Here is a 14,861-nt window from a genome sequence, read left to right as displayed (position 1 = left end):
ACGCACGGATGCACGCCAAGACCGTAGGATCCTACGCAGTGCCGTAGGGGACTGCACCGCCACTTCCCAGCAAATTAGGGACACTGTTGCTCCTGGGGTATCGGCGAGGACCATTCGCAACCGTCTACATGAAGCTGGGCTACGGTCCCGCACACTGTTAGGCCGTCTTCTGCTCACGCCCCAACATCGTGCAGCCCGCTTCCAGTGGTGTCGCGACAGGCGTGAATGGAGGGACGAATGGAGACGTGTCGTCTTCAGCGATGAGAGTCGCTTCTGCCTTGGTGCCAATGATGGTCGTATGCGTGTTTGGCGCCGTGCAGGTGAGCGCCACAATCGGGACTGCATACGACCGAGGCACACAGGGCCAACACCCGGCATCATGGTGCGGGGAGCGATCTCCTACACTGGCCGTACACCACTGGTGATCGTCCAGGGGACACTGAATAGTGCACGGTACATCCAAACCGTCATCGAACCCATCGTTCTACCATTCCTAGACCGGCAAGGGAACTTGCTGTTCCAACAGGACAATGCACGTCCGCATGTATCCCGTGCCACCCAACGTGCTCTAGAAGGTGTAAGTCAACTACCCTGGCCAGCAAGATCTCCGGATCTGTCCCCCATTGAGCATGTTTGGGACTGGATGAAGCGTCGTCTCACGCGGTCTGCACGTCCAGCACGAACGCTGGTCCAACTGAGGCGCCAGGTGGAAATGGCATGGCAAGCCGTTCCACAGGACTACATCCAGCATCTCTACGATCGTCTCCATGGGAGAATAGCAGCCTGCATTGCTGCGAAAGGTGGATATACACTGTACTAGTGCCGACATTGTGCATGCTCTGTTGGCTGTGTCTATGTGCCTGTGGTTCTGTCAGTGTGATCATGTGATGTATCTGACCCCAGGAATGTGTCAATAAAGTTTCCCCTTCCTGGGACAATGAATTCACGGTGTTCTTATTTCAATTTCCAGGAGTGTATATCTCAAAGGACAGTAAAGCTATTTGAGCAGGTGGGATTATTTTAGGACTCTTGAAGTATGCTAATAAGAAAATGCTTATTGAGCTGAAACACATTAAATGTAAAATTTGAGAATAAAAGCATCTTCCAGAAAGGCTGACTTCATCAGATATATCCAATGCACAGTAAGAGATAAGTTGAAGCGTGGGAACTAAAGAGGAAATTTGTTAATACCAGTGACCTATATGGGCAAAAGCTCTGCTGAGCAGAGTGTAAAAGCAACTAAGTCCATAAATTGAGTACCAAGGAGGCTTCAGAAACATCGGATCATGTGCAGAGCAAATCTTGAATCTGGAACTAGTAATAATTTATCAACTTACCAAAAACAGAGGACCAAGAATTTCATTGTGTCATTCAATGACTTACAGAAAATCTGTGATTCAGTACATACACGAACACTGTTTCAAATTTTTGGGGAGATTAGTTCAGATAAAAATCCAATGAACTGATTAAATGGACCTTAAGCATCAAGACAACCTAGATTACATCCAGAGGAAAACTTTCAGACCCTTCAATATCAAAACGAGTTAGACGTGGAGCTGGACTCCCTCCTTTGCCATTTAACTGTTTATTTGATAACTTCATCAGACAAGCAGTAAAGCAGGCTACAGATCTCTATCAAGAAAATACAGTATATGAGAAACATCAAGGCAGCAACTAGGTAGATGACAATAGGAGCAGGGAAACTTTGAAGGTGGAGAGTTTTAAATACCTAGGAAAATGGATAGAAACTAGTCTGACAGAAAAAGAAGCAATGGGCTGATGAATAAACAAAATTGCTTTAGTGTACAAGCTAACTATGAACATCTACAAAGGTGCAGTGGAATTGGCATTAGTAGCAACATAGGCTGTAGAGTGGAAGTGGCTGTGAAGACGTAATGATAGTTTAGCAGTGATTTCATTTATTTTTAACACTACTGTCCAACACAATCACTAAACTATCAAGTAAAATTCTTCTAAAATAATTATTTTAAAAGAGCACAATAATGTAAGCAAAATCTCAGTGGTGCAAAATCAATAATAATAATAATAATAATAATAATAATAATAATAATTCCCAAAACAATAATACAGACGTGTTCAGTGAGATAATGTACAATTAAAACTTAAATTATACACACTAAATATGACATAATGAACCACGTACATTGCAATGTTGGCTTAAGCCAAAATATTACACTAATTGGAAGCCTTTGTTGCTTACGCATGTTATCTGACAATAAGAATAACATAGATGTTACAAATAGAACAAGCTCTTAAATAGCTAAACCTTAATCCTGAAAGGTACCAAGATACCAAACTCAAACTTAAGAACTTGATCGGTATAGACATGAATGTGCCCTAAGCCTTCTCACAAAAAAAAAAAAAAAAACAACAATGAGGCTGAATAAAAAAGGTGAGGTCACTGTGCTAATGATATTGATTCTGCCTGTAGTAGATAATGAGCCAATCAGCCGTACAGTTTCAAAAATACAGGAAGCGTACAACTAATCCATTCTTCTGTGGTAAACCATGAAATCAATAACAAGTACCAAAAATTGCTAACTGCAAACTGCAAAGCTTGAAAGCTTCCTGGAGCAATCCTGTGTACAGGGTACACATCACTAATCACAGCCATGTCTGTGCACTTCAGGCACAGACTTTCCATGAACCAACAAAATACCGTGCAGCCCACTGTTCCCGTTTCGGTGCTACTCTCTCAAGGTCAACAACTGCCATCTGCCAGTCAGTTCCGCAGATGCACATTTCCATACTAGGCTGTGCTGCTTCCCCACAACCAACTCCCTTCCAGTCACTGTGACCTATCGCTCTGTCCTCTGTGTGCAGGGCTGCTACCACAAGTTGCCCACAGCCAACTGCCACTTGTCTCCAATGTGCACGCTCCAAGACTTTGAGGTTTGGATGCTCCTCGATGTATTGCTGGACAGCAATACAGTAACAGCTGGCCCAAGCTCCTTGCATATGGCACTACTCACTTTGCATGTTCTATGCTCATATAAATAGCTGTGTTCTACAGATAGTGGGTCAGTTCTCTTCTGGGTATACACTGGTGTCAGTAATAAACATGCTTTCTGTTCTAAGTGTTGTACTTCTTTGATGGCCCTGCATCCTGTTTTGCACTAGTGTGGTTTCGACTTTATAATATAGAAGGTGAGCAAACCAAGAAGTGTGTATCCAGATTGAGAGAATCTTTCACATAATCAGGAAAAGGTGCATGTTCTTTGGACACATCATTATAATTGTCCAGTGGAGACTGGTACAGCAAATAATACAGTTTCTTGTGAACAAGAGAATCAAAGTATGCCCGATCAAAGAGATACAAAGGGATCTGAAAGAAATGGGAATACAGATACAGGAACTGGAGATATACAATAGGGTCATTTTCAGAAAAAAAGTTCTGGCATTTCCAGCTTTCCAAGTCAGAATTTGATTAGGGCAAAATTGTCACGGGCAGAAGAGTAAAGAAGATTGCAAAGTATGAGTATGAAAGAATATTGGACAAGGATAAATAAATCTGTCCTGAATTAACATGGTCTGCAGTTAGCCAAAAGGAAGAAGAAGAGAAGAAGAAGAAGATCACATAGAAATATTATGCATAAGGGTACATAAGACTGTCCTTGGCTCCAGAAAGTTGTAGGGATGGATGGGTATTAAAGAAGGAGCATGAGCAGATGATTTTATGCTAAGAGAGTTATGGCTGCCTTGCTGAAGGCAGCCGTCGCACAAGAAATGATAGAAGTTGATGGTATTGGTATTCTACAAATTGTGGATGAAGAACAGATTTTTAAAAAACAATTATGTAAACATTCATTAGGAAATGAGAGATCAATGTTATTAAAATGTAATGTAAAGGTATTGAAATGGTGGTGGGAGACACATGGAGGAAGTTAAAACAGGTAATATAATTAATGTAAACCCATGTAAATAAGCTGTGTGTTTGTTTCAGTCATAGAATTTTGAAATACTTGTGCTGTATGTGGCGGCTGATGAGCTTCTGCTCTGTAAAGTATTTTAAGATCTAATCTGGAAAAAATTACACAAGCCAATGAAAAAAAATTTCAAAAAACTTTTTTACTTTGTAGGCGGATCTTTATAGATTTTTATAAGCTGAATCCAAATCTTGCCTTAGTTTTTTTGCACCACCCATAGTTTTTGAGCAATATGCTTTTTATTATACAGTATAAACATCCTATGCTATACAGTAAACAGGAAAATTAATGAAACGCTTTGTTACAACATAAGCATGATTTGTATTTACAGTAAGCTACTTAAAACAATGATAGGTGTTAATAGAGGTTTCACTTGTCAGCTGGAATTGGTTAGTATTTTCTTTCTCTTTTTTCTTTGAAGCTTCTTGTATAGATTTTCTACGAGGGGTCGTTTTCTACGATGAGTCGCTTGCTGAACTTCTCGGTAGTTGCTTGCTGAACTTCTCGGTGAAGTGAGCAACAGTAGTCCCCCCATCATGTTGGTGTTCCAGCGGCCTTGGTAGCGTTTTTCCATCACTAGTTTTGGATGACTCAATAAACAGCCTCCAGTCTTCCTTTTTGTATTCAATACCAAACTCATTCTTCAGACCAGGAATGTCCAAGCAGTTCACTAAACCACCACCTTGTTGAAAAAACATGGAAAATTGCTGCTCTCTCTTTCTATACATGTATACGCTGGTTACAACTGCCAATAAGTTCTTTTCTTTTAATCTAGAGCCAAGCAAATCAGATTTTTCTTTTGTTAAGCCCAGATCCCTAACCAAACCATTAAGCTCGGTCTGAGTAAACAATTTGGGCTCTAGACTTTCTGTATTAGATGGAATTCATCATCTGGTTCATCTGAACCAGATTGTACATCAGAAAATACTTCTTTTGGAATAGAATTTAAATCATCTGGTGGTTCAGGAACCAGCAAATCTACACCATGCCCTGTTGGTCGGATGGCAGACAGAAGGTTAGGGTAGCTTATTACCTTCCTGTTTTTCGAATTATGACCAGCATTATCAACACTGAAAAAGTAGCAATCATCGGAATGATTTCTTGGCTCCCTCCGTATCAAAAGAACAACAAAACTAAAGGCTTCTTTCTCCTTTTTGGACCATTTTCTCAGATCTACAACACTCACCAACTTTAGATCCAAAGTATGACAGATAAACCTTTTTCACAAAATCTGTAATGTTTCTTTTGTGTTTTTTAATCACAAATTCACCACAAATGTAACAACTGTCAGCAGACATTTTACAACCACAATTAGACATTGTACTGAGCACATGTACATGAAACTGGAAAGTGAGGTTAGGTTGACAGTAAACAAAACGCCATCTGTTAACACAAAAATAGAATAGACTTTTTTATGCCAGCAAATGTTTTTCAGCAGTGCTACCAATGTCATCTACATTTATTACACTTCCTTTTTAAATTATTTTAACTGTATAAAAGCTGTTAAATTCTTTAAAAATTGCTTAATTTAATAAATTTAACTGTAAAATATGAAGAAATGGTGGGTGATATAGTTTTTTAAGTATCATGTTTGGATTTCCCACCCTAAAAAACATAAGAATAAGGTATTTTCAGCAAAAAAGTTTTTCCATCATTGGCCTGTGTTATTGTTGGTGAGAATTTGTAACATTGAATGAGACAGAAAGGATATCAAAAGGTGGTGTTACACTTAAGTGCTTTGTGCATAGAGATTGTAATTTTGTGCAGTTTGTGATGGACAGATCAGGAGGATTATCATGAATGGTAACTTTAGCTGTGGAAGTAACTTATCAGATTAGTAAGATTTAAGTGTCCCACGATAAAACAATACTGGATCATAAAGTGAGCTCCAACATGAACATTTCAATTTGTATTAGATGTAGAGGTCATGTGAAATAGTGGCTTCTGGATGAGATTTATGTAGCTGCAGTTTTCTAAAACACCAATAATAATATTATTACACTAAACCAAGTACATCACAGACAGGAAAGTAGACTGATTGTAGAACATATCCCTCAAAGAACTATGACCAACATTAACTCATGTACATTTGGTATAATTTTTTACTTGTGACTACAGTCAAAGTAGATATGCTACTGTTGCTGACAGCCATCATTAGCAGTGTCCAGCAGTTCTGCTATTCCATTCATTAGATTTCAGCCAAATTTTTGTTGCAACTTACAGCAATAAGATAGTTGTTAAATGAAAGTGCCAAAAACTAAAAAACATGAACCTCATCCAAGAAAGCCATAAATGTTGATATATGGGAAGAATTTGTTATTTCAGTGTGTGATCATCATATACTAGCCAGTTTCATTAGAAACTATAGTTAAAAATGTCACGAGTATGATATAGAAGTGATGCCATTACTTGTGTGTACATTTGTCAAGCATCATTTTATATGAATGCCATGGGTAAATTGGACTGCATAATCCAAGGAGACCTGCTACTCCTCTTTACCACACCTACTTTCTCTGGAGTTCTTTCTCTTTTTTGACTTCCTTTCTTCTTGTGTTTCAACATATCAGCTGACAACATAGAAAGAAGTAAATTTTGCATGTGTTTTATTTTAAAGGTGGAATTCTGTGGTGGTATGTCACAAATATGCAAATTGTGTAAAATTTCAAACATATCAGCATTCCTTGTAGGTAAACATTTGTATGTAAATACTGTAAACTGACTTGGGCAAATTGTTCTGGCAGTGTATGTACCATGTTAGAGGCAGACAAAAAGATGTTAAAATAATGTATGAATTTCTAACAAGACTAATGTGTTGCTTTATGGTATTTTAGATTGTTACGTGTGTAGTGGATCCACTCCTTCAGGCTGTGAATGAAAGTGCAGCAAGATTGCCAACATGTGATATGGCAGTTTATCTTCTGAACTGTCTATACCAAATGCAGTCGACACTGTCTCTGTATGAATTCATGGATGAAAAGCTAGAAAAGTTACAGGTGAGTGTTAATTAATGATATAGGATTACTTCTAACATAACATTTAGTCTAGGTAATCCTGAGAACATTTCAAGTGTCCAGTGGCATTGTTATTCCACCCATACTAATATATGGGCCCCAAAGGTGCTGTCTGCAGTGATAAAAGTATGGGACAGTGGCTTCCTTACTCATATTGAGGAAGGGATTCCGGATAATATGGCAACTCAAGGGTTGTTGTTGTGCAAATTAAAACTGACATGTATAATTTTCTGCAACGGTGGTCCTCCTACCAACAATTATAGCCTTCAGTGCAGTCAACAGCAGCTCTAGTCATCATATGGAAGTTAACACCAATGGCAACTGTTTTCCCCATCTTGAGATTCTTGCAGTTCGCCATTGACATTGTGGCAGGTAAAGAAACCCAATGTCTGTGCAACCTTTTGCATGAAGTGGCTCAAGTATTGGGCATCTGTGTTCCGACTGCAATCACATGTGCTGACATCACATGACTTGGCCATCTTCCTGTGCTTGACTGTAATATCAGCAACCAGTACAAAGTGTAACAGTATCCCAGTCACACAACAGACCAAACTACTCCATTTGCTGTGAAAAAGGAGTGCTTACTCCAACACAGCAGCTATAAATTCTATTGTCAGCTTACGAAACAAAGAGTAAGAGTTTTTAAATCAGAGAAGAACTATAGTGAAAGTTCTTGAAAATATTAATACTATTCACTGCTAGTTTCTGAAAACCAGGTAGAATTTTTATTATTGGAAAGCCAAAATAGATACTAATCTGCTGTCATTGAGAAAAAGTTTCTAAAATATCATTCGTTCATTGTGTTCTATATATTTCAACAAAAAGAACCACATTCAAGAATCTAGAATGAGTCAAGGAATTAATTAACAAAAGACAAACAACAATAAACACTTAACTTTTACTCGGCTTAAACAGAGAAATTCCATATATAACAAATATTTTTGTGAGAAAGCATCTAAATGTAGTATATTAGAGAGAATGCAAAAGTCTGCTGCTTCCCCAGTTTTATTAAGGAGCTGCTGTGTATCTTCTGTTAATTGCTTACCATTGACTTGTTTGCATTGGTATTTTTCAAATAAAACATTTACCTACATCTGTAACAATAAAGGCCTATTTACAATACACTACAACTTGTTATGCATCTTTATAATGAAAACTTCTGTGAAACTTGAGCTTCTCCATGTATCTAACGTTAAAATAAATTACGGATATGTAGCTGCTTAGTGTTCTGAAAAACCACTCATTTTTCAACATGTGAACGATAATGTGTGATGTACCTTTGGTAGTGTGTGTTATCTTTCAGCATATACCATCTTTTGGCTGCAAGGTTGGTGCAGTCGTGTTCACAGATGGTTTAAGTTACCATGCACAGTGCTCTCTCATTTCCTTTGTACCTTGAATATGATAGAATATTCATCTGTCAAAATGTCAGTAGTTGTCAGTCTTGTTACCAGCTGCATTCCATAAGTTATTTGAACACTGCTACTTGCCATTTAGCTGACAGGAATTTTCAACTCAGGAATCTTTAATACCATGTTCACACAACTATAATAACTTCTTTCCGTGAAGAGGCTCATTGAAATTTTTTTATTTTTTTTTTTTTTCAACATATTCTGACTAATCAAAGTTACAAATTGTTTTATTGATCTCAAGTATATGCTTGAAACAGTTAACACTGAATCCTTTGCAGACTTATGCTGTTTGATTGTTCATATTTTGACAGTACAAGGAGGAAAAAAAGATGAAAAAAGGTTTAGATTAATTTTTATCTGTACACCCTTTTTTTATTAATATCTAAACCTGAAGTCAGTGGAACTATGAAGTTTTAATCATCACTACCATGGGCGTCATCATCTTCATTTGTAAGCCAGTTGCCATTTCTTTCTTCCTAGCAAGTGTCCCGTATTATGTCATCTTCTGAGCTATCTGTGGCAATTGGTATGCAGCACCTTCTTGATCACTTCCATTATAAATTCACTTGAGATTCTCCAGAAGGTAGTAAGGATTAAATGGCCCAGCATGGATATTGAGGATTTTTTTAGGTCACCCCTAGGAGTGAAAGTGTATTCTCTTTGAAGAAGCCAGTCACTATAAAGTTTTTGCAGGTGAACCTTTGAAGGTCTTTCGCTTTTCACAACAACTTGCATTAATCGAAACTGTGAGGTCATGTTACAGGATTTCTGTGTTGTTCTTTGATATTAGATCAATAACTTCTGCTGTGAGAAAAATCTTGGGTGATAGTTTCTTTTTGGGGAAAAAAATGCCATCACAAAGATTTTCCTCCAGATAAGCAGATAACCTGGTATTCTGTTCCAAACAACCTGCAACCACTCTAGCATCAGGTCATTAGCCATCCATCTCTTTTCTGTATGTCTAAATATAGGTCATTCAGGCAATTTCTCTTTTAGCAAAGCTTTCCTGTGAAGAATGTCGCATGAGGGCAGTTTCCTTCCATCTGTCAGCACATTCAGCACTACTGTATTGCCAGAACTTCTTATAGAAACACTTTTTCTTTGTAGAGAATTCATTACAAAAGACAGTGTGGGAAATTAGTTAAGTCTGTCTTAGAGAAATAAGTAATTCTGTTGAATGCTAATTTCTCTAAAATTATGAAGAGTCTGGAAGAAGTGATATAGATTTGTAATTAGAAATGGATTTCTTATCTCCAGTTTTGTAATGAGTGTTAAGATAGCATATTTAAGTCTGTCAATTTGTTTCGTGATTGAAAGGATAGAGTAGTTTTATGGAACTAATGTTTGTTGGCAGTGTATGCAGTGCCATCTGAAGTAAATCTAATACCACCAATTTTGTGTTTTCTGTCATTCCTTACATGCTTATAAATTATCGTCATTTGTGCGATCCAGCTATGCAACTAAATAAGAGTTTGTTTTTATGTCATATACATTTTCCTTCCTTTCATTTATGAAGCTTCATCAGTGATTGTAATAATTGTTTGTTATATGTATATAATAAACATGTTGTGTAATGTTTACAAACATATTTCTGTTTTTTTCATTGTTCTCCATCTGCATCTCTTATTCTTAGGTAAGAAAGAACTATATGGAGACTTGCACTCTTTAATATCCATAACTCTGTCCAAGCTTTAGTAGTTTGATTTGATAGTAGATGTTTTCAACTGTGCCCATATTTATTGTGCAGCTCTGTCTTTCAGATGAATTTGCACTAAAAAGACCTGCAGTATGCATTGGAAATCACTAGGATGTGATGGATGCTTCTGGCAGTCAGCTGTGCAATTAACCACTTCTTGTTTCATCAACATAATAGCACTCATTTAGAGAGTTGAAAGGGTTGGAGCAAGGGAAGTATGAGGGGGAGAGCCAGAAACAACCATAAATTCTTTATAAAAAGCATGTACTTTAATGTTTTCCCAAGCACAACTTAAATCTTCTTCAAAGTTCTCTCCATTATCACCAATGCACTTGCCCAACTGTTCATTCTTGCGTTAAAAGATCTTTTAATTTCATCTCTTTCATACCTGCTAATGCTGTTGTGGCATTGCATTTTACATCATCATCATCAGCAGCAGCAGCAAAACACTTTCCTTTAGATTCCCTTTTCATCCTAGGTAACATGAAGTAGTCTGAGGGACAAATAGGGCACATGAATCAAGGTATTCACCTTCATAGATGCCAAAAATGGATGGAACACTAAGAGCCATATGCATGGGAGTGTTTTTATGATGCTGATACCATTCAGCAGATTTCTACAAAGTAGGACGTTTCTGTGCAAAATTTGTGCATAGCCTTTTCATTACCTCCAAATAGAAATTATTGTTTACTGTCCGTTTTTGAGGGGTGAATTCTGAATGTACAATCCCTGTGATGCCCCCCTCCTCCCCCCCCCTCCCCTTTCAAAAAAAAAAAGGGGGGTGAGGGAGAATAACTAAATCAGCACTGCATTTACATTTGATTTTACTAACAAACTGGGGCGTACGTCTAGCTCACGTCTGCAGTAAATACTGCACCACAGGTTATGCTAAATGACCTAGAGAATCACAGCAGCCATACTTTTATTCGACTCCCTGGCTACGAGCATGCAGACTAATTAAGGCAGCCAAACACTAGCAAAAGACCCTTCTCAGGATCAAATGACTAAAAAACTGGGATTTTCAGTCATTGTTTGCCAACTAAATATAGAAGGACAATTAGCTGAGTTAAAAGTGATTATTTGTCAAAATTGCTTTTATGTAATGATATTGATGTGGTTTCAAGCCAGGAAATCCATGCATAAAACAAAGACGATCATAAAAGAGGAAAGATATGTGGCTGTGAGTTTATTGGTGCAATTTACCACAATTTTTATGGTGTTGCTACCTACATTAGAGCTGACGTTGATTGTGCTCACCTGATCTCAGCAAATACAGCTGACAGAATTCATAACATTTCAATAAAACTTGAAGAGCTTACTATCTGTAATATCTACAGACCACATAATATAGAGTGGCTACCAAATGTTCTACCAATTACTGTCCATCCCTCAATATATGCTGGCAATTTTAACAACCACCACGAGCAGTAGATGTATGCACAGAACGATGAGTATGGTAATGCACTTTTTGATTTGGGTGAAAATAACAATCTTTACCTAGTTTTTGATGCCAAGGATTTGGATACATTTAGATCAGCTACATGGCAGAGACACTATAGCCCATACCTCTGTTTTGTCTCTCATGATCATAAAGACCAATCAATTCCTACATCAAGAAATGTCCTTTCACACTTCCCACATAGCCAACACAGACCTGTTATTCTCGGTATTGACTTATCCATCACACTGGTTCAGTCAGTGCCATGACCTTGATGGAATTATAGAAAATCAAACTGGCAGTGTTTCTCGGACCATCTGGAAAATACAGGGTGTATCAAAAAGGAATCACCCAATTTTAAAAAAAAAAAAAAAAAAAACATAACTATTATTTTATTTGAGACATGTGCATGAACAGTGTACTGTTGGAAAAAACAAACTCTTTAGTTTTACCTGGTTTCTGCTAGGTAGCAGCAGTGTGCATCCACTTTAGTTCTAGTCAGGACAACAAGAAGTGTTTTGTGTTCTACGTCTTGCACAGTGTGGTTCAGTAATAACTGTTCGGATAACTTTCATACTAGATATGGTGAGGCTCCTCCTACAGGACAGAGCATTAGACGATGGCATGAACAGTCCTACGAAATAGGTTATTTGTTGTAAAGACAAATTGCTGGGCCGTCCCCGAGTGTCTGACACAGACATTGGACGCATCCACCATAGTATCACAAGGAGTCTGCAAAAATCCGTTCACCATGCAGCTCAACATGCCTCCGAAGTCCATCTGGCATGTGTTGCGTTGACGTTTACACACAAAACCATACCAAATTCAGCTACTGCAAGTTCATCGTGAAGGTGACAAACAACAATATGTGGAGTTCTGTAATTTCATTCCTGGCAAGATGGAGGATGACAGTTTTCTTCCATGCATAGTGTTTAGTGATGAGACAACATTCCATTTAAGTGAAAATGTAAACCATCATAATGTGAGAATATGGAGAGTACGTAACAACCACACGAAGCTGTACAACATGAGAGAAACTTTCCAAAATTTAATTTGTTTTTGCAGTTTCACGGGAAAAGGTGTACAGTCCATTTCTCTTTGCCAAGAACACTTTTACAGGAAGCACATGTCTTGATATGCTTGAGAACTTTATTTTCCCCACTGATTCGAACAACTTCATTTACCAACAGGTCACCAGACTTGACTGTATGTGATTATTTCGTGTGGTGGTTTATAAAAGACTCTGTTTATGTGCCTCCACTACCAACAACAATGAACTGAGACATCTTAAAACAACAGCTGTGGAAGCTGTAACTCAAGACATGCTCGCTGCAGTGTGGGAACAACTTGAATACCGCATTGACATATGCCTTGTGTCTCAAGGGGGGAGTGGGGCGGCATATTGAACACCTATGAAAAGGTATGAAAACAAACTTTTTTGAGTTTCCATTTCATCAAAAAACTAAATTCATTGTATATGTTTGTTAGTTTCAGAAGTATAGATGTCATAAATTGGATGATTCATTCTGATACGCCCTACATATTTGCTTCATTACACCACTATGAGCGTTTCTTGTATCTGCTAAGACCCACCAATTCCTATATCAAGAAAAGTCTTGTCACACTTCCCACATAACCAACATAGACCTTTTATTCTCAGTATTGACTTTTCCATCCCACTGGTTAAGTCAGTGCCACAACCTAAATGGAATTTTATAAAGACAAACTGGCACAGTTTGTCGGACCACCTGGAAAAATGTATTTGCTTTGTTCCATTGGATCCCCAGAGTTACAGCTGTTTTTTTGAAGCTTTTGTTGTATCTGCTAAGAAACATATTCCTCATGGATATAGGAGAGAATACACCTCTGGGTGGGACAAGAGATGTGAACACCTATATGAACAATTTAACAGAAATGGGGACAGTGCCACTACAGGTGAACTTCGTCATAATCTTTGTATTGTATTGTATTGTATTGTATTGTATTATATTGTATTTTTTATTGGTCCTGTTGTCTACATAGCAGCTTATGCATAAGACATTGGACAAGTCAAGTTAAAAATATACAGGCTGAAAGCCATTACAAGGCATACATATTTAAGGTTACAATAATACACTTTACACGTAAGTATTTATATAACACATTTCATAAATTTAAATATTGTTCAATGGATTAAAAGCAGTGATGCTGTAAATATGACTTAAGAGATTTTCCAAATGTATTGACCTCAGTGATAGCTTTTATGTTTTCATGAAGTTTGCTATAAAGCTTAACTCCCATGTGAAAAGTACCTTTTTGGCACAGTGCTGTGCTGATTTGAGTCATATGTAAGTTTCTGTTTTGTCTGGTAAAGTGCTTATGTATATCACAGTTTTTTTGCAGTCTCCAGTCCTTGCCTATTACATTTAATTTAAAGAACAAAAGGGGGTCCATAATGAATACACATGGTAATGGAGGAATACCAGATTTCTTAAACAGGGGTTTACAAGAGTCTCTAGGCTTGCACCCAAGCAAGATTCTAATGGCCCTTTTTTGTAGTTTAAAAGTGCTATTAGCTGTTTTAGAGTTTCCCCAGAAGGTGACCCCATATCTAAGACGAGAATGAAAGTACGCATGATATGCATTCAATATTGTTTTCTCACTACAGCATGATTAAATGAACAAAGAAGGTAAGATGTTTTGCTCAGTTCTGCATTGAGATATTCAATATGCTTATTCCATCTGATGTTACTCTGCAGCCAAAGTCCTAAAAATTTGGTTTCAGTATTGTTACCAACTGGTAATGAAAGGAAAGTGCGCTGGTCTGAGAGAGTAGAAAACTTGCATTTGAAACGTTCAGTTAGGAAGGCTTGGTCCTTGCTCCAGAAATTGGGTGGCTTCTTATGGCATTTCAACCGGTCATATTCCTAACTATATAGTAAAAACGTCCAGATTGTCCAGTAATAAACAGCACACCTCCAGGATCGAAAAAGAGCTATCAAATCTAAAAGCTCAGTCTGCAAGAGATTGAAAATTCTCTTTCCCATCCATCCTAAATGAAATAGACATGGTCTTAGCAGAGGCTAAAATTTGTAACGCTCTGGGGTTTAATAATATACATCCAGACTTTTTATCCCATCTTGGGAATAATGTCAAACACTGACAGACTCACTTATTCTCTGTTATTTTGAAGACAGGAACATTTTCTAAAGAACTGAAAAATACAAAAAGTGTGGTAATCTTAAAATCTAACAAATCACCTGGTCTCTCCCAGAACTTTTGGCAAATTTCCATGCTTAGTTGCTTGTATAAGCTCTTGGGGGGACCTATTGACAATAGAATTAGTTGGTGTATTTTAGAACTCGTTCTAATATAACA

The 14,861-nt window shown here is 37.7% G+C and overlaps 1 protein-coding gene across 4 annotated transcripts in view; it reads left to right on the top strand.

Moving 5' to 3' along the window:
• LOC126187477 (conserved oligomeric Golgi complex subunit 6) overlaps window positions 1-14,861 on the top strand; it is a 124,549-nt gene that overhangs the window by 90,917 nt on the left and 18,771 nt on the right. For all 4 annotated transcript variants that reach the window (XM_049928579.1, XM_049928582.1, XM_049928581.1 and 1 more), the window contains exon 8: window positions 6,779-6,940. In XM_049928579.1, coding sequence (XP_049784536.1) covers window positions 6,779-6,940 — 162 coding nt within the window. The remainder of the gene's footprint in view (window positions 1-6,778; window positions 6,941-14,861) is intronic.

This window comes from Schistocerca cancellata, chromosome 5 (genome assembly GCF_023864275.1).
Source record: "Schistocerca cancellata isolate TAMUIC-IGC-003103 chromosome 5, iqSchCanc2.1, whole genome shotgun sequence".
NCBI classification, from domain to species: domain Eukaryota; kingdom Metazoa; phylum Arthropoda; class Insecta; order Orthoptera; family Acrididae; genus Schistocerca; species Schistocerca cancellata.
This window is presented reverse-complemented; position numbering and strand designations above follow the sequence as displayed.